A 22,445-nucleotide genomic window follows, 5' to 3' on the forward strand; every position below is an offset into this window, starting at 1 on the left:
CATCTGTTTTAATGTTTTGAGGTGCCCCAACACAATTGTATTATTTTTTTTTATTTTATAATAATTTATTGTAAACATTATTCAGAAAAAATATACACTAATTTAAACATAAAATTGTTTTTTTGTGTCGAAATTAGGCATTCGTTGACGGGATAGTAGTCTTGCCCTAATGAAACCATCCCGTTTATTTTCCCCACAAACTGTATTTGATGCTTCTGTCACCAACTTGATACACCGCTCTACGGCTTGGGTGTGGCATGGGAAATCGTTAATGTTATGACATGTTCCGAGACCGTTTTAACAATGTCTTTCAATATCTCATCAGACATTTTTAAAGTTAAAGGCTCAGTTATCTCGCAGTCTTGCCACATAATGATGTCAGGATAATCTTCGGCGTCGAAATTAAATGCAGGCACCTTAAACGTTCGAAGTCCTCGAGCATTCTCTAATATTGCTTTTTTAATTCTTATACATTGTATAAACTGATCATAGACGTCCCGTTTCGAACGGGACTGTCCCTTTTTACAATCACGAGTCCCCAGTTTCCCCGAAATGACTTCTGGAACGAAAGATTTTGGCGTTTTCGAAAAACGCGCAGAAATTTCAGTAGTCGAGGCGGGTTGTGATGTTGATAATAAAGGTGAATATAAAATAAACATATTAAGAGTTTCATTCTGACTTATTAAAACAAATTTGTTCTGTTTATTTAGTTTTATATTAATACTAGCTGACCCCTCGACTTTGTCCGCGTGGAATTTAACTTTCATTTTCTAAAAATTCCTTACTACATCAGCTACCTGCCAATAAAAGTCGGTCCAGCCATTTTAGAGATTATTCAGAACAGACAGACAGACAAACAAAAATTGTAAAAAATATTATTTTGGTGTATGTACCGTATCTATATTCATATGCATGTTGTAAAAAACGGTTATTTCAATATTACAAACAGACACTCCAATTTTATTTATATGTATAAATTTCTTAATTAGTAACTTGTGAACTAACTTTTTCTAAATAAATAACTTTAAAATAATGTTTTTTTCATAGACTCTGTTGATTGATGTAAATAAACCAATGTCCTGTTTTGAGTCAAAGAATAATTGGTCACGTTAGGTATGTATTAATGAAATATGTACACATGACTCCATTCCTGAATACACATCATCAAGTTCCCACACATGTGATGACAATGAGATGCCAAGTGAATTAAGAGTTTCCGTACCGATTCAGTGGTACACGACAAACTTGTGCAAACGGATTTATTTTCTCCTCTATTTCTCATTCCTAGTGGTCATCCAGTGCTCGAAATTCGGCCATAATTAATTTAAGTTATAAATTTTAGGTTCTAATTGAGATTACTGCTACACAAGTTTCTTTTTATATTAGATTTATATTTATTTATTGAGCGAGCGATATTTTGACTATATATACCCATTCTAATAAATGAATTTATTATAGTTATGTTTGACAAATATAATGTTTACAAACAAGAAATATTCTTGATTTTTATATTGATCTTACTTATATATATATATATTTGATTCAATTGGTGGTTAATCAGACAGAATAAACAAGTTTTTTTTAATGCGGAGCAGAATAATCAAGTGGTCCAAAAGGAAAATAGCAAATTTTACTTAAAGGAAACTCTATTTTTGTTTTTATTATTAAATATAACTGCCTTTAAGATTTATAAACTTTTTTCCTGAACCTACTAAAGAAGTAAGAAAACTATAATATTTTTTTAATTCACTTGTTCAAATATGAAGAAGTTTAAAGGTAGACTAGGCTGTATGGTCTAAGGATCTTTGCCTGTTCCATCACTGAAAAGGAGATGGACGAATATGGAAAAAAAATCATAATGCTAATGTCAAGGATACATTTTGTGTGTTCTTTATTTAAATATTTAAGGAAAACCATTCAAAGTTATATTTTGTACGCAATATTTTTAAATTTTTACTAGCTGTGCCTGCGGTTTCTCTCGTGTGATGATAGTCTAAGTATCATTTTGATGTACCATGTAATCTTATTGTAAAGTTTCATTAAAATCCATTCAGCAGTTTTTGCGTGAACGCAAAACTTACAGCCGTCCTTCCAACCATACTCCCATGCTCCCGCGTTGGTGTAGATTAGTAGTAGAGGCGGTCCGTTTTTTGTAAAAGAAAATTTGCGTCGTAACGCGAAATCATAGTAAGTAAGTAAGTAAGTCATTTATTCGCATTACAGACAGATATGCACATAACAATAAAGCCCCAGTGACAGTAGCAGGCTGCGCTATAATATGCCTTTTTTCAGTAGGCATGCAAATGTTATTAATAAACCTATTATATATATTAATATCTACATTATAACAATTAGATTAATATTAGATACTTAAATTTATAGATTATTAGCATTATTACAATTATTATTACTTTATTATTATTTATAATATTTATAATTGAAATAATCGTCAAATTTGTCATACCATGCATATGTTGCATTTCTTGTGTGATTTTCGACAAAAGCGGTACACCTTGGAACGCTATCTTCTTTATCAGCGGAATGTTTCTTCGCCGGGTTAGATCGTTTCGTCTCTCGTAGAGGATTGTGTTCTATTATTTATTCCAACTGTGACACCAATTTTCTTGCTAGTGGTATGCAATTAAATGAAATTCAATTCAATTCATGCGCTTTATATACACGCGATTACATTCAGCCGCTTCCCCTGCCACTCGCGCTGCCGGAAATATTGCCGGGCGAAAACTGAGCGAGAGGGCTGAATGTAAAACCACGCTGCCACTCGCGCTGCCAGTCCTTGACTCGTGCACGAAAAACCGACAATCGAGGGAGCGCCGGGCAGCGCAAGTGGCAGCGCCAATGGCATGGGTAGTATCGTGTTTACACTCTCGCGCTGCTCACTTCCCTGCCCACTCGGGCTGAGTGTAAACTGAGTGTAATCTCAATAAATATTAGCAAGATTAAACATACAGAACTTCAAGACCAAAAATAATATTTCATTGTCAAGTTTTTTTTATTAATTATGACAAAGACGTGTGAAGATTAATATCTCTATCAAAATAATTATTTGTTGTCTGTCCTTTGATACATCTATTTTATATAAACACTTCCGAGTTACATTTACTTAGTTATTAACTTAAAAATCACGGCCGTGGTAGTGTAATAATTGAGCACTTAGCCTTGATTTCTGGGGATCGCGAATTCGATCTCTACTCAATACAAATATTATTATTTCTACTATTTTTATTATTTTATTTATATTCTTTATTGCACCAATTACAGAACAAAGAAAACAATTAAAATACAAAATATACATTGACTGATACAATAGGCAGTCTTATTGGTAAGTAAGCAATCTCTTTCAGACTACCAGAAAAGTCGGTCCAGCCATTTTAGAGATTACCCGGAACAGACAGACAGACAAACAAAAATTGTAAAAAATTATATTTTGTTGTATGCATCGTATTTATATTCATATGCATGAAATAAAAAACGGTTATTTCAATATTACAAACAGACACTCCAATTTTATATGTATAGATGGACTGAATAATCCAGAAATGTTTACTCATTATTTTTTAGTTACCCCTATGAACTTAACAATCGGTGATATAACTGAACTCTCAAAATACTCAGATTATTTTGTATAAACCCAATTAGTCGTCAAGTTTCCCTATTACGACTAACGTTCCACTAGACACAGCCACCAATTTATTTATTTGTTTCGAAACCAACAGCATACACAATACATAATATAATACGGTAGGGAAAAAATAAAATTATAATGTAAAAATTTGACGTTCATAAGCGGCTAAAATGTCCTACATGAATAAATGATTTTTGAATTTTTGAATTTTGAATAAAAACAGAAAGTACAAACCAATAGCTAATAATAGATTTCACAATATCAGTAAAAAATATAATAAAGTAACGGACTTCCACTATAGATACCAGGAATATATTCCAAGATTTCAGGAATGACCGAGGTCGCGCAGTAATGGCGTTCATAGTTCGCAGCACACGTCAGACTAGTCAGGACCGAAGTAATTATTACGTATCCTTGGTACCATTACCAAAGAAATTGGGACGTACCAATCAAATGGTTCTATTATCATTCCAACAATTGATAAAAAATTGAAAAAAAAAATTGAAGTCACTACTAATAGACAAATGCCTGTACTCAGTTGACGATTTTTGATGTTTTTTTTTGTTATTAATGACATTCTGTAAAATGACAATATGTAAATTTATAAATTTTATCAACCATCGTATCAACATTCAAATACAATGTACATTGTTCATGAATAAATAAATAAATAAACAACCTGACGACAAATCGGCTGTATATCAGCAGCCTAATATTTTCAGATCATAGTCTATGGCCGTATTGGTGAATGTTACTCAACTGTAGAAGTATTAGTATTCACCGCGTGGATGTCATTGTAAGTCGATAACACAGCGTACATGAGTTACTTCTGTTTGCAGAGCTCACTCGTGATCTCCGAGTAAAGTTCGTGATAGATCTAATCGACACTAAAAGTTTACGAGTACCTAAGTACCTTAAATACAAGATTTATGTTTCTGCCGACCTCAAATTTTATACCATAGCTCTTTTTGCGAAAGTGTTTCGAACCCCTAGCGGTGCCCTCAGATCAAAGTCATATCCGTCAGGCGGGAGTTGACCTTTAGCTGCTTTATATATCCTTCCGCGGCCCTCAGACTAAAGTCATATCCGTCAGGCGGGAGTTGACCTTTAGCTGCTTTATATATCCTTCCGCGGCCCTCAGACTAAAGTCATATCCGTCAGGCGGGAGTTGACCTTTAGCTGCTTTATATATCCTTCCGCGGCCCTCAGACTAAAGTCATATCCGTCAGGCGGGAGTTGACCTTTAGCTGCTTTATATATCCTTCCGCGGCCCTCAGACTAAAGTTGTATCCGTCAGGCGGGAGTTGACCTTTAGCTGCTTTATATATCCTTCCGCGGCCCTCAGACTAAAGTTGTATCCGTCAGGCGGGAGTTGACCTTTAGCTGCTTTATATATCCTTCCGCGGCCCTCAGACTAAAGTTGTATCCGTCAGGCGGGAGTTAGCTTTCAGCCGCTCCATATGTCCTTCCGCGGGTATGGGGTGCTATCTGTACTTTCTCCCTTTAGCTGCTTTATACGTCCTTCCGCGGCCCTCAGACTAAAGTTGTATCCGTCAGGCGGGAGTTAGCCTTCAGCCGCTCCATATGTCCTTCCGCGGGTATGGGGTGCTATCTGTACTTTCTCCCTTTAGCTGCTTTATACGTCCTTCCGCGGCCCTCAGACTAAAGTTGTATCCGTCAGGCGGGAGTTAGCCTTCAGCCGCTCCATATGTCCTTCCACGGGGTATAGGGTTAGCACCATAGGAGCAAGTACAGATAGCTCTGTACTTGCTCCTATGGTCCGGTGATACTGTAAGGTCCAGCTATGGACAAAAGCATTGGAGTAGTCCGAAAAAAAAGCGAGGGTTAAAACTCGTTTTTAATTAAAAACAATATTTATGATAACCATCAGCCACTACGCTAAGGCTTTCCGCGTCCTTACAAAATTTACTTCATTATTATTCAGTACGTAGTAAATAGTTTTATTATTAAAAACTTCTTAAAACGAAATTGTTAAATATTTAATTCTGAACAACTTTTATTTAAAAGAGCAACACGCAAGTTTCTCCTTCGTTCTTCTTGTGATGAGTCTGCATTCCAATGAGTGGTAAAAAAAAACTATTCAAAAGTGCTTATATTAAATTCTGCGGTTTTCTCACGAGACTACAGTATGGGGTTTTTCAAGAAGGGTATATTAAGGTTTCTTAAGGGTCGGCAACGCGCACGTGACACCCCTGGTGTTTCAGGCGTCCATAGGCTACGGTAACCATTTACCATCAGATGGGCCGTATGCTTGTTTGCCTCTATAGTAGTACCTATAAGAAAAAATATTATTTCTAAATTGTTACACAGTTATGATAAACTTTGGCCGTAATTTAACTATTTAAACACGTTCAACAACTACATAAATAGTAATATTCACGTTTACTCATACATCTAAAGTCATTAAGTATTCTGGATGGAAATCACTACGAATTCCCGCGTAGAAACGGGCCACGTAAATTGTATACGGTTTACTCGAATAAGAATAGAATAATAATGTCTACGAAATTATTTGTACTGTAATAATCTATACATATAAATAAAATTAGAGTGTCTGTTTGTAATATTGAAATAACCGTTTTTTACTACATGCATATGAATATAAATATATATATATATATATATATATATATATAATACCAGGTTTATACACCAAAATAAAGATTTTTACAATTTTTGTCTGTCTGTTTGTTTCGGCTAATCTCTGAATAGATTAGACCAATTTTGACGAGAATTTTTTTTGGCAGGTAGCTAATGTAATAAGGAGTAACTTTGGCTACTTTTATTTTAGAAAAATAAAGTTATATTCTACGCGGTCGAAGTCACGGGAACAGCTAGTGGTAAAATATATGTTGAATGAGTAATGTTTTTACGCCTTGAAAAACTAGACAAGTTTATTACTATAATATAAATAACAATAAAATACATATAAAAAAGTAATTTGTCTTTAGATCTATTGTTAAAAATAAATTACGTTTTTATATGCATTTTGTATTGTTATTTCAACTCCAATGTCCAGTTTAACTGACAATTTCAATTGAAGAACTGGCAAGAGGCTTTCCTGGTAGTTTTTAATCAGTTCATAGACTCTTACTCAATCTCATATCTCCTTTATTAGCATAAACCAAAGTCGCTGTTTTGTCTGCATGTTGAAACGCATAAACTTAACAAATTTTGATACAGTTTTCGTTCTTCTTCCAAAAAAAATTAAACTTGCATTGAACCACTTTTTAAATAAACTCTTATTATTTTTAATCTACTACTTATTCGGAAAGCTGTCTCATCACAAGAAAAATGAGCAAGAAATTTGAGTGGTGCTCTTTTAGATAATTTAATTGTAAAACTTTAGCTATTTCCATAGCATTATGTATTTTTACAATATTTATACAAAAGAGGGCCATTCTCCATTTACCACTTGCTTCTCAATATATTTATGAAAATATCATGTATGCCAGGAAGAATATAGACAGTTTCAAAAGAGTTAGTGATTGCAAGCTTACGTAACAATAACAAACTGATTTTACCTCATTGCGTAAGGTTTTACAATAAAATACCAGAGTCTGTTATAAATCTGCCAGAAAAAAGATTTAAATGTCAAATAAAACACTTCCTTTGCAAAAAAGCTTACTATAAAATTGAAGATCGTTAACGATAATAATGTTTTTGTAGAAAAATTTTAAATACATAGCACTGACAATATTATCTGATTACACTAATAATGAGTGCGTAGCGATTTCTATGTTGATTGTCGCATGCTCTTTTACTGATATTAAAAAGAGCAACACACAAGTTTCTTGCTATTCTTCTTGTGATGAATCTGCATTCCGAATGAGTGGTAGAATCAAAATATGACTATTCAAAAGTGCAATTTTATCTATTTCTATTTCTATTTCTTTACATTTTTATTCGACATAAAAATGTAAAGTTACAATCATAAATATGTGTGTGATAACAAACTACCAACTGGCACTAATTCATTAGAAATTACTAATTCATTACAGTCAAAATGATGTTCAAGGGACATTCTTTACGATATTGAATACACTCTTAACTTTCTCAATGTTAAGTATTAAGCATATTTACATAAAAATTAAACAAGATTTCAAGTATATAGAAATGGTGTCAAGTTAAATGTTGAAGTTAAAGTTACCAACAATTTGGTAACAGAACGAATCTTAACTTAACATAATGATCCGTAAAGTTTTTACCTATTGATGACATATATATGTCGTAAATACTTACGAATGGCATAATAATATTTTTAACTGACTCACAGAAACGCATTTTTATATATATTTACGTATATATGTATATAGATGACTTTTATGTAATATATATTTTATATATTATATAGGTCACTCTATTCTCCCAAATTGGAATTAAAAATGAATTTGTATTATTGGAAACATGTACAAAATTTATTTGAAAATACGAGCTGAGTTTCTTGTCAGTTGTTCTCATCTCGAAATCATTCCGAACTGACGGTAGATTTGACATATCATAAGAGTCTGTAATAGACCTACATGAATACTAGTACATTTTGTTTTTTTTTTATTTATATTGTAAAGTAATTTACTAATTATATTTACCCTATCCTGTTTTTTATTAGCTCTGACCTGCTTAACTTTTTTTTTAACTGACCTGTTTTGAAATAACCAACTTAAATATAAGTTTAAATCAAAGATAAATTCACGAGGTATCTATTATTGGCTTTACTAATTATGTAAAACTCTATATATGTGTATAAATTATATAAACTGTTGATTACCTAAAATAAATAAATAATTCTGAACGTAATTTTGTGCCAGTGTCGTTAACTGCGTATTGGAAGGGCCTCTTTATAAATAAAACATTACTTACATAACAAATTCGTGTCAATACGGGTATTTTAAATGATATAAGTGGAAAATGGTCGGAGCTAAATAGTACTTGGTTTTGACATTTCATAATATGGTGAATACTGAAATGAATAAGTTTAACGTATGTTATTGTCTTTCAAAATTCTGTATTAGACTGAGTTCGGTACAAAATTGTGTAATAGAATTCTTAATAGAAAATACAATGTATAATATGAAGTATAAAACTATATGACCAGTTCGTCAGCAACAATGTACATATTTATATTATTGTGGTGAAATTGTGCTGCCTGTGTTAGAATAGAATAGAATAGAATAACATTTATTACATCACACATCTCAACACAATAAAAACGATGCTGACAGCTGCATATAAATTATTATATAAGATAAACGTAAATAAAAAACAATACATTAAATTAGAGATGAAATCATTATATACGAAAAAAAAGAACAACATAGTAACAAACAAATAAATAATAATAATAAAAAACCAATAATAAATAATAATAAAAAAGTAAAATGCATTTCCTATTCACCACTGCGGAGCATCGTCACCGCGTCACTGTGTACTGATGTGTGTGTAAGGGACCCATCTCAGCATTATGCCATGACAAAACTGGTGCTGGTGCCACGATGCTGATTTTCAGTGGAACCCCGAATAAATGATTCACAGTGTTAATAGAACTTGGTGTGGGGACAGGAGTAAAGGATGAAAGGATGATCCCTGTTGTTAGTTTTGTAAGATATTTTATTTTATACAGATATTTTTATATTATAATTAAATATCCCTTGAGAATTCATACAACGATACATAGTATCAAACTAAGCAGAGCGTATACTTTGGGTTTAGATAATTCAAATATTTAAAAATCAATTCTGAGGTTTTGATTTTAAAGTCTATTTCCAATATTTATAAATCTTGAGTTAATACATAATTGCACTATACATTACAATGCACGTCTAAACTTGCAATATATAAGAAAAACACCAAAACGAAAATACTAAAACTTTTAAATTCTAACTTACTAATACAAAAATTTAGTTCTAAATGTCTGTATTGAATCCGCGAACGTCTTAGAGGAAAGCAGAGCGCTAAACAAGTGTACCATATAGGTAGTCGATTATTTATTTATATGTTAGGTCGTAACACTGAATCGAGCGTTTTCTTTCATGAAAAGACTACGTTTTCCTAGAGTGGGAGGGGCAGACCGAGCCGAGGCGCATTTCGCACACACGTGTTCCGCGCTGCGCGTGCGCACCTGTCGCTCAGTATAGTCACTTGTGTTGGTTATTATTTACATTTATCTACGTTTGTGTTTGTGAGCAGTTTCAGAAAACGGTTAGTTGCAATATTTTTATTTATTATTTATTTATTTATTACTATATCTTTAAAAATAGTATTATTGCTATATAAGCGATCTCTTCAAGATGTTGTTTAGGTAGAGTAGAAAAGACCTGAAGGTGTTAGATGGTGTATGAGTGGAATGGAAGAAACGTAAATAATAATAGTAATATATCATATATAATAATATATCAATAACAATATATGAACACATATGAACACACATACATATAATTTTAAGTTCTTTTAATTTTTTTAGTATGCAATATAATAGTGTATCTTTATCACTACATATTATAAAACAAAGTCGCTGTCGCTGTCTGTCCGTCCCTATGTATGCTTAAATCTTTAAAACTACGCAACGGATTTTGAAGCGGTTTTTTTAATAGATAGGGTGATTCAAGAGGAAGATTTATATATATGTGCCATTGTACATGTACATGTACACCCGTGCGAAGCCGGGCTGGGTAGGTAGTATAGTATAAAATGAAGTGCTGCGGAACTGCGGAAGGCGCAGTGTGTTCGCTTAGATCTTTTAAACTCCTAATAACTGTATTAAAATCCTTTGTCTGATTTTAATGCAGTTTTTAGCAATAGATAGAGTGATTCAAGAGGAAAGTTTATATGTATGTTAGGTAGCTAGTATAACACAAAGAATTGTAGCTTTATTTTCTTTTGTTACTTGTTTATTGTTGCCTTTTGTTTGGTTTTTGTACTCAATTATAATCTTTTTTTTTTGTGTTTGGTATATTGATGGTAAATGGTATGTGCATAGTCCTATACAAATGGTATACGCTGTCCAGTCCGGTTATAGATGATGGGATGATGGTGAAGTCAAGTCAGTTTTTTTTATTTTATTGGTTTGTTTGGGACCTGTAGCACTGCGACCTACATAGATCTATTGTGGTCGCCCTTTCTTATAGTTCCCTACCTAGAACCGTCAGGTACAAGAATTGAAGGATATTCTTAGGAGCGATGGTTTTTATCTCCTCGGAAAGAGTGTAAACTTTCCAAAGGAGATAAGTTAAGTCAGGAAGTCATAGACATTTTTTTTTATTAGGAAAACAATAGAGTGCAATTATATTAACAAACAATATTATTTATTTAGATCCTTTGTTATGTAAGATAATATATCTTACATAATATGGGTCATAATATAGGTGTATATGTCTAACATTATATGAATACGATAAATATATATAATAAATATCATACGATTTCATAACGTAAAATATTTAAAAAATAACATAGTTTTAATTTGAACCGTTAATTGTGTAAAACTTAATCCATATTTTATGTTTTTGGCCTTTATGTCTATTAAAATGCATACGTAAATTTCAAAGGTCAAAATAAAATAAAACTTTAAGGAATTCTAATATTTCATATAGCATTTGTATATTATGCATTTTTTTCTTTGTGTTGTATTTATGTTTATATTATATTTATGATACTGGTGTGACAAACGACTCATCTATACATATAAATAAAATTGAAGTGTCTGTTTGTAATATTGAAATAACCGTTTTTTACTACATGCATATGAATATAAATACGGTACATACACCAAAAAACCACTTTTTACAATTTTTGTCTGTCTGTCTGTTGGTCTGTTCGTTACGGTTAATCTCTGAAATGGCTGGACGGATTTTAACGGGACTCTTTTTGGCAGGTAGCTGATGTGATGTAAGGAGTAACTTAGGCTACTTTTATTTTGAAAAATTCTTTTATTTAAAAAAAATACATTTCTACTTTTTTTTTATCTTTTCCACAGACTCGCAGTCATAGACCACTCTTATTACTTCATATTGTTTATTTCATTTGTTCGTACTAATATTTCCTATGAGTAAGTGAGATAATAATTATATTTATTTCCCGCCAAAATCTACCCAGCGCTCCGCCATTTTGAAGGAAACAGATTATAAAATTTCCGCGATATATTTATATATGAATAACAATAGCGTTACTATATAGAGGAAGAGTTAAAAGTGAAAGGGAACTCATAACGAGTTGAATATTAAATATTCACGAGTACATACATTACATTACGTTTCACTCTTTGATTGTTAGCATTTTTATAATTTAATAGTATTTATGTATATTGGAAAGGGAATTAAATTATACATGCATTAATTATAGTAAATGTGTATATATTAAGTTAGTAGAGAGTGAATGAATTCTGAAAGTAAACACAGCACTGCACCGAGAAAGAAAAACAAAATGTTTGAATGTTTGAATTAAAAATTATTATAAATTCAAAGTGACAACCTATGTCCTATATATGATCTGAACGGGATTTTTTTTATTCTTTGAATTGTTATTTACAATTCAAAGAATAAAACAAAATCCCATTCAAATAAATATGTAGGTAAAGAAAAGTATTATTAATTACAAAAACTTATTTATAAATTGAAAAATTGAAGAATTCGTAAACGATAATAATGTTTTTGTAGAAAAAATTTTAAATACTTAGCACTGACAATATTATCTGATTACACTAATAATGAGTGCGTAGCGATTTCTATGTTGATTATCGCATGCCTCTTACTTGTTACACTGTAATTATTTATATAAAAATAAAACATCTATTAAAAAGAGCAACACACAAGTTTCTTGCTCATTCTTCTTGTGATGAATCTGCATTCCGAATGAGTGGTAGAATCAAAATATGACTATTCAAAAGTGCTTGTAATGAGTTTATTTGAATAAAGATTATTTCTATTCTATTTCTATTCTATTCTATTCTTATATTTTTAATACTATTTTTACGAGTCCTTCACACTACATAATATTATTTCTATTTCTCACATGTTTACATAAACAATTAAAATATAATTTAAATCCTACATCGTTCGTTATAAATGGTCAATTCGTTATAAATACAAAAAACTTGACGTTCATAAACGGCTAAAATGTCCTACATGAATAAGTGATTTTTGCATTTGAATTTGATTAACCTATATCTATACAATGAAATAAATATTCAAGTGTTTCTTTTTAATATCATATGTTCTTATTAATCTCTGAAACGGTTTCTTGACGGATTAAAATTTATGTGTTTGTAATATATTATGTTCTTGCTAATCTCTGAAACGGCTGGACCGATTGTGACGGGACTTTTACTCGCAGACTGCGAATCTTATAAGAGGTACTTTCGGCTGCTTTTATATTAGAAATTTTCGACGAAGTCACGGATAACAGCTAGTATAAAAAAAAAGACTTACTAAATTCAGACTGAAAATATCACATGCATTCGATATACATAAATGTAAAGTGATAGATTAATTAAATAAGAGCAAAACACTTTCGTGCTGTTCTTTTAAATAATTGTTGTAACTTTACATTTTTCATGTTACAAATGTGTGAATATAAAGTACCAACTAGCACTAATTTATTAGGGTCAAAATATTAAATACACAATAAGGTTAAATCAATCGTTTCGTTTAGTTTACAATACTGTCGATTACAAATAGAATAAGATTGACATTTAGTTTTGCAAAAAAAGAATATTAATATACAGATAAAATTTATTTATTATCTACACATATAAATAAAATTGATTGATCTGTTTGTAATATCGAAATAACCGTTTTTTACCACATGCATATGAATATAAATACGGCACATACCAAAATAATATTTTTTACAATTTTTGTCTGTCTGTCTGTTTGTTTCGGCTAATCTCTGAAATGGCTGCACCGATTTTGACGGAACTTTTCTTGGCAGGTAGCTGATGTAATAAGGAGTAACTTAGGCTACGTTTGTTTTAGAAAAAATATTTTGTTTTAGAAAAATAAAGTTAATATCCACGCGGACAAAGTCGCGTGTACAGCTAGTCCTGCATAATGTAAATTATAACTTAGTAATAAACTTCGATACGGTATTTGCAATTTCGATGACACGATAGGTGCAGTGTGCATGGGATGACATCAGTCGTCGAGGTCGACTGGTTCATATGTTTATATGTCAACTCGTTGACACTAAAAACATGTGATATGTTTTACATTGTTCTACATTTTTTTTTATACCACGGCGGTAGAAAACAAGCATACGGCCCATCTGATGGTAAATAGATTACCGAAGCCTATGGACTGGCCTGAAACACCAGGGGTGCGTGTTGCCGATCCTGAAGAAACCTTAATATACCCTTCTTGAAAAACCCCATGCTGTAGTCTCGTGAGAAAACCTCGGTAGTAGTTCATTCCACAATCTAAGTGTACGCGGGAGGAACCTCCTTACACATGTAATATATTCAAAATGTAAATAGAATGTAATGTAAAACTAAATTTAAAGTGTCTAACATTTTTTATGATATCTTAATGGGAAACTTATAAATGGCCCACATGATGGAAAGTAACCACGAATGTAACAAAGTACATTATACTGTGATTTACAATTAAAGTTTTATCATATTAAACACTTCCTATGTTACACTTTTTCAGGCAGTCGCCATTTTTATTGCTTATTTTATTTGTCAATTATTTTCACGTCAGAAATCGTTTAAAGCTGAAAATCTGTGTTTTTGTATATGTGTTTTAATACATGTATTATGTTGTTCTTTTATTCCTCGATAACAGAAACAAATGGGCATCCTTTCTTTGGAAATAACAATACATCTAAATACATATAACTCAAAGGTGACTGACTGACATAGTGATCTATCAACACACAGCCCAAACCACTGCACGGATCGGGCTGAAATTTCGCATGCAGGTAGATGTTATGACGTAGGCATCCGCTAAGAAAGGATTTAGATTACTTCTACCCCCAAGGGGATAAAATAGGGGATGAAAATTTGTATGAAACTTTGTCAATTTTAAACCGATCAGGCTGAGACTTTGCATGCATAAAGCTACTATGACGTAGGCATCCCCTAAGAAAGGATTTTGATAAATTTCACCCCTGAGGGGATAAATTAACGCGAGCAAAGCCGCGGGTAAAAACTAGTTCTTAGTATAAAAACTCTGTTTAGTTTTTTTTTAGAACAGTAACAATCGACGTTAATTTAGAATATCGTAACTGGTATAGATAATTATTTATATACTTGATAACTCTTTGTTAATTGCTATTTTTTACGAGTCCTTCACACTACATAATATTATTTCTATTTCTCACATGTTTACATAAACAATTAAATGGAAATTAATATCTTACATCGCTCGTTATAAAGTTTGATTTTATACGAGCAAAAGTTTTAGTTTGTTGGGTAATTATTTCTCGTAATAAATTACAGTTTTATTATTTTCAAAGAAACAGCTATTAGGTTTTTTTGGGTTTTGTTACTCAGATAGGTTGATCTCACGAGTGACCTTGAGGACGGATCCCAACATACATAAATACTTACATGTATGTATGTTTGGTACCTACAGATACATACATCCATATAAAACGTGTCATGGTACATATCTAAATGTAAAATCATAATTCGAATTCTTTCATATATATTGACGGCATCGGTGATTTAGTGGTTTACACCGCCTTACTTCCGATGGTCGCGGGTTCGATTCCTCGCACAGCACAAACATTGATATTCATGAGTATGATTACTTGTATTGGTCCGTGTGCTTTAGCTAGCTTAACTTTGGTCTAGATGGCGCTGTGTGTATTGTCCTGAGATTATAGATTATATATAATACATGACGAATAATCACTATTTAATTGTCAGATTAATGTCCATGTTTCACGGCCTCGATAGTCTAGCGGTTTAGCGAGCCGCCTTACTTCCGACGGTCACTGGTTCGATTCCTCGCACGGCGCAAACATTTATATTCATGAGTATGATTGTTTGTGTCGGTCTGGGTGTTTTCTGTATATAATATATGTATTTACGAAAAAAATCTATGTATTTATTAGTTATCTAGTATTCATAACACAAGCTTTAGCTAACTTAACTTGGGACTAGATGGCGCTGTGTGAGAAATTGTCCTGAGATTATTTTTATTATGTATTTATGTGTGTATGGTATATTTATGTATATTCTATAAAAATATTATAATATTATTTGCATCGCCAACAACTTATCTCTGCACAACTTATGATTGCCTGGTAGAAAATACCATTAGGTGTTAACTCCGCCATGTTATTTTAAAATTTTTATCTGTCTGTCTGTCGGTCTGTTTGTTACGGTTAATCTCTGAAACGGCTGAACCGATTTTGACGGGTCTTTTTTGGCAGGTATATGATGTAAAAAGGGGTAACTTAGGCTACTTTTTTTTGAGAAAAATTCTTTTATTTTTTTTTAGTAATTCTTTTATTTTTAGTAAAATAAGGTTAAATTCCACGCGGACGAAGTCGCGGGAACAGCTAGTTTCTCTTTACTTATGTATGACGTGCATTAAAGTTATTTAAATTTAAATTAAATTAAATACTAGTAATAAATTTAAGATAATGTTCTATATGCAATGCGAGGGATTGAAGTAAAATTAAATTATATAAAAATATGTAATCTATCTAAATATAATTACTTTACGGTTAACAACAAATAGGTTAAGGTGTCTTTTAGGCATGCTTTTAAATTACCATATTAAGTATGTAAGTAAATATTACGCACGAGAACTTAAATTCAGATAAATTATCATAAAATAAACATTAACAATATAATTATAATTAATTGTTATAAGTTGAAAATACACATTTTTAAATTACGTATGTATCTGCGTAGGTAATTTACGGAACTTAACGTTAAGTTTAGATTTGTGTTTGTACAAGATCGACATCGTATATATATCGATAAATATTTATCGAATTATTTTTATACTAGCCTTGCCCTAGTATTCTGATGTATGAGCTATGTTTTTGTAAAGTATCATTAAAATGCATTCAGTAGTTTTTGCGTGAAAAAGTAACAAATATTTATTCATCCGTGCTCACAAACTTTCGCTTTTATAATATTAGTAAGATGTGTTATTCTGAAGTTTAAGCTTAATCAAAATCCGTTTAGTAGTTTTTGCGTGAAAGAGTAACAAACATCCCTACTGTCACGTATATAATATTACTAGCTACTCGCCCGGCTTCGCACGGGTGTACATGTATTATACATATAAACCTTCCTCTTGAATCACTCTATCTATTAAAATAAACCGCTTCAAAACCCGTTGCATAGTTTTAAAGATTTAAGCATACATAGGGACGGACAGACAGCGACAGCGACTTTGTTTTATACTATGTAATGATTAAGATATATATTACTTTGTTCTACATAAGAAACACTTGGCAAAGACGAAGGTTTTGAATACAAAGTATTTCAATATAACGAAGGACAGGTTTACTATTCATAATATTTATATTTAATTATGATTCAGTGTGCGTCGATGGTTTCACACCTCTATTGCGTAATGTTTGTTTTACAACGAGGATGATACTCGGAGAGCGTAGTAGCCTAGTGGTTTATGACCTCAGTGGTCATGAGTTCGATTCTAACACTAAAAAAATATTTATTTTATTTATAATGCGTAGTAACTTAGTGGTTTATCACTCGACCTCGGAGATTATAAGTTCGATTCTGACCAACACTATTTTTTTTAATGGCTAATAATGGAATTGTGCTCCTGCCTGCGCTTTAGCTTTAGGCTAGCAGGCCACCAGGAGAGGATGATAAGATGAGCATGAAGTTAGGTTAGTTAGCCCATCGTGGCATATTCACCAGGAACCTAAATCGTTAGTAATTTATTTATTTATTTATTCATAATAAAAATTATTGTATCGATAATATGGACTAATAGGATTGGAATGGGATTTCCCTCCTAAATCGTTAGCCACGAAATCGGCAGTTAAAAGGCCTCTGACTATCCCCATTTGGGATAATAGTCATATGGTTTCTGATGGCCTCGGTGGTCTAGCGGTCTTCCACACTGCTTTACTTCCGATGGTCGCGGGTTCTCTTCCTTGAACGGTACAAACATTTGTATTCGGGGTGTTTTCTATATATATTATGTATGTATTTACAAAAAAAAGTATTTCAGTATTCTATCAGTTGTCTAGTACCCATAACACAAGATCTACTTATCTTGGGACTAGATGGCGCTGTGTTTGTAAATAATAGTCCAGAGTTATTATTATTCTTATATATATATGACTATGATTCATTATATTCACACCTCTATTAGGTAATGTTTGTATTCCAACGAAGATGGATCACAAAAACGTAATCGTCTTGACATAATAGCTAATGAACATGGAATCTTATGGGCCTCATTTGACATGACTATGTTTTTTGCACTAGGTCACATTACACGTAATTACATCATACATTTTTTTTTATACCACTTAGGTGGCAAACAAGCATACGGTCCATCTGATGGTAAACGGTTACCGTAGCCTATGGACGCCTGAAACACCAGGGGTGTCACATACGCGTTGCCGACCCTTAAGAAACCTTAATATACCCTTCTTGAAAAACCCCATGCTGTAGTCTCTCGAGAAAACCTCGGCAGGTAATTCATTCCACAATCTAAGTGTACGCGGTAGGAAGCTCCTGGTATACAAGTAAATGAATGATTAGCTATTTTAGTTGAGTTTAGAATATAATAGAATAGAGAATCATTTATTCAAATAAACTTACATTGAAGCACTTTTGAATAGTCATCACATTTTTTTCAATCTACCGCTCATTCGGAAAGCTGTCGCATCGCAAGAAGAACGAGGAAGAATCTTGCGTGTTGCTCTTTTAAAGAATTTTATTCTTACTTTACATTTTCAAGTTTAAGTGTGTATACAAACTACCAAATAACACTAATTCAATTAATGAATCAAATAGAAAAAATAATGAATATACAACCAACTGGTCAAACAATTAATTAGAGGAAATCAGTCATAATGATTAGAGCAGACCAGTACCTACAAGCAGCACCCGTTCACGAATATGACGGTAGAGTGATCTTAGTTTCAATCATTGTTTGTCTTAATGAGTTTCAAAATAAATCTTTATAATATGGTACTTACTTTGAAAATGATTACTTAAATTAAATATTAAACAAAAAGTTAAGGTTGTAGTTTCAGAAGGCATCTGACTATCCCCATTTGGGATAATAGTCATGAAGTTGTATGATTTGTGACAGCCTCGGTGGTTTAGCATACCGCTTTACTATCCGATGGTCGCGGGTTCAATTCCTCGCACGGTTTAAATAAACCGTTGAAATCAAATATTCTTTTATTTCCGAAAATAGTCTGTACTAAAATTATGTTAAAAATGTATGCAGACAAAGTCGCGGGTAATAACTAGTCAATAATAATAATAATAATAATCTCAGACAATTCACACAGAGCCATCTAGACCCAAGTTAAGCTAGCTAAAGCTTGTGTTATGGGTACTAGACAACTGATACATATACATAGATATTTTTTTTGTAAACACATACATATTATACATAGTAAACACCCAGACCGATAGAAACAATCATACTCATGAATACAAATGTTTGTGCCGTGCGAGGAATCGAACCCGCGACCATCGGCCGTAATGCGGTGTGCTAGACCGCTAGACCACCGAGGTCGTCAATATAATGCAACTATTATAATTTCGTTGATTAGATACAGTTACATTGCAGTCGTTCAGTTAAAATGGCGTCTCAACAATTAAGCTCAAGATCGCTACCGAGTCAAATACCTTAATTACCAGAGTTATAATGATAACCAGTTAACTTCGAGTGCCGTATGTGAGACTAACTAACATTGTAACGCAGCGTGACAACCGTTTTTTTATAACTGTAATATAATATTATTACTACTTGATGGTTTTATATCATTTTGTTTAATTCAGCTACAATTAACATGTATGTGACCACAAACATTCGGCGTGGACACTTGACTGCCGTTACGACCTTCTCTAATGGTGATCAAATCCCGACCGTTATTGAGTTTACACCCATATTGCGACACGTGTATCGCCTCTGAACGGAGCATCATCAGGTGTTGAATAGAGTTTGGATATAGCTTGGAGGCTAATATATATATAATACTAGCTGTTCCTACGACTACCTCCGCGTGGAATTTAACTTTATTTTTTTTAAATAATAGTAGCCTAAGTTACTCTTTATTACATCAGCTACCTGCCAAAATAATTCCCGTCAAAATCGGTCCAGCCATTTCAGAGATTAGCCGCAACAAACAGATGGACAGATAAGAAATTTTTAAAAATGGTTTTTTCAATATTACAAACAGACACTCAAATGTTTTTGTATGTATAGATTATGTTTTATGCAATGTGTTTATATGGATGTCAATGGAATAGTGTACCCCCTTGCGGTAACTGGGTACCAGTGGAGGATGATAATGATGAGGTCAGATCAGATAGCCAATCTTGGTTAATACATCAGGAATTGGTTATGTTATGTATGTTATGTTAATGTTATGTTATAGAAAGATATATATATTCATATAGTCCATTTATCGAGGAAGCCTATATAACATATAACATCACGCTATGACCAATAGGAGCGGAGCTGCATTGTAAAAAGTTACAAACCGTAGAAATAGTGACACGGACGAAGTTGCGTGGGTCAACTAGTATGTTATACAATACAAATATTTGACATTGAAAAAATTAACATGCCATGTTTTCGTTGCGTTACTATAGTCATATTATTTTACATGAATAGTATATAATCAGGTGTGACTTGACGAAAATGTTACAACTATATGTTAAATAAGTCTGTTTGTAACTTTACCATACAGTAACAAAATTCTTGTTCTGTTCCGAGAGATTAAGAGTATAAGTATACTCGTATTATATGTTACAACTAGATTTTTCCCGCGGCTTCGCTCGCGTTAATTTATCCCCTTAGGGGTGGAATTTATCAAAATCCTTTCTTAGGGTATGCGTACGTCATAGTAGCTTTATGCAAAGTCTCAGCCCGATCGGTTTAAAATTGACAAAGTTTCATACAAACTTTCATCCCCTATTTTATGCCCTTGGGGGTAGAATTAATCAAAATCCTTTCTTAGCGGATGCCTACGTCATAACATCTACCTGCATGCCAAATTTCAGCCCGACCCGTCCAGTGGTTTGGGCTGTGCGTTGATAGATCATTACGTCAGTCACCTTTGTGTTATATATATTTAGATTGTATATATGTATATAATAGCCGTCCCTCGCAACTTCATCTGCATCACACTTGCATTTATCATTATACTAGCTACTCGCCCCGTTTCGCCCGGGTGTACATATATTATACATATAAACCTTCCTCTTGAATCACTCTATCTATTATTAGAAACCGCTTCAAAATCCGTTGCGTAGTTTTAAAGATTTAAGCATACATAGGGACGGACAGACAGCGACAGCGACTTTGTTTTATACTATGTAATGATGCTAAACATATGACCGATTCCGAATTACTACCTGTTGTTTGTACCCTTCATGATTAATCTTTAGGTCTAAAAAATGCGACTAAAAACAGCGACTTTGTTTTAGACTTTGTAATGATTTCACCGAATTTACATAATATCTTATTTAATTTATAGCCTATGTATTATTCTGATGTATAAACTATATTACTGTAAAGTTTCATCCAAATCCGTTCAATAGTTTTTGCGTGAGAGAGTAACAATCAACAAACATCCGTCCATACTCACAAACTTTCGCGTTTATAATAATAATAAGATATATATACATAATGTGCCAGATTTAATTAGTTTAGTTTCAGGATAGTTTTCTATGTTTTCTCCTCTACCCAAAGGTTGTCTGGAAGATATCGCTTAAGCAATAAGACGGCTATTGTGCCTATATACTTTTAATATTATATTTATTAAAGGTGCCATGAGTAATAGATAAAAAGAATCAGGATATGGTTTTATTTAATTTTAAATTAGTATATTAAATCACTGAGCCATTAACACCAATAAATGTACACACAATTCAAGTTAATATTGTACATTCTTTTCATTATAGTTTAATATAGTTTTCTTTAGTTGTATGTATATTTAAGAAATGTTATGTTTTATAAACATATAATTAAATATATGACAATGAGGAAAATCCCTACAATTTACTATAATTATTAATTTAACAATTTCTCACGAAATATCAAAATAATTGCAATCAAGTTTTCATACAGTTTTTGTGACATCCAAACAGGACGTGGTAAAAACATCGGTTATGTGATTATTATTTTAATCTAGCAACATTGTGTAGTTAATATTATTTTAAAACTGTGTATTTAGTTCTACAAAAAATATCAAAACACGTACATTATAAAATACTAATTGTATGTGAACGAAACCGCTTGTAAAAATAACATATATTACTCATTGACCATTCTTCATTATGCCCTCCAATTGTTCGCCCGTCCAATTCAAACGGGGATCGAAATTACGCCTGAGCCGAGGTTCGAATACCTAGCAGTACCCTCAGACTGAAGTCGTATACACCAGACAGAAGTTGCCCTTCAGCTGCTCCATAAGTCCTTCCCCGGGTTTGGAATGTCATCTGCAGTCCCAAAAATTTTGTGTATACGCTTGGTACGATTAGTAATACGATTGTAACCTCATAACCGGACAATAGGGGGTGAGTCCAGATGATACTCCAAACCCGTGGATAAGTCCTTCCGCGGGTTTGGAGTATCATCTAGATTAAAGTTGAACTCTA

At 32.5% G+C, this 22,445-nt stretch overlaps 1 protein-coding gene across 1 annotated transcript in view; it reads left to right on the forward strand.

The window, feature by feature from the left end:
• The first annotated feature begins 552 nt into the window (after positions 1-552).
• Positions 553-22,445, forward strand: part of LOC131849458 (uncharacterized) — a 46,191-nt gene continuing 24,298 nt past the window's right edge. The window contains exons 1-2 of the mRNA XM_059199573.1: positions 553-640; positions 9,717-9,862. Of these exons, the coding sequence (XP_059055556.1) occupies positions 553-640; positions 9,717-9,862 (234 nt within the window). The remainder of the gene's footprint in view (positions 641-9,716; positions 9,863-22,445) is intronic.

The sequence above is a fragment of the Achroia grisella genome, unplaced genomic scaffold (assembly GCF_030625045.1).
Source record: "Achroia grisella isolate CSIRO2021 unplaced genomic scaffold, CSIRO_AGI_Agris_v1 utg1056, whole genome shotgun sequence".
Taxonomy (NCBI): Eukaryota; Metazoa; Arthropoda; class Insecta; order Lepidoptera; family Pyralidae; genus Achroia; species Achroia grisella.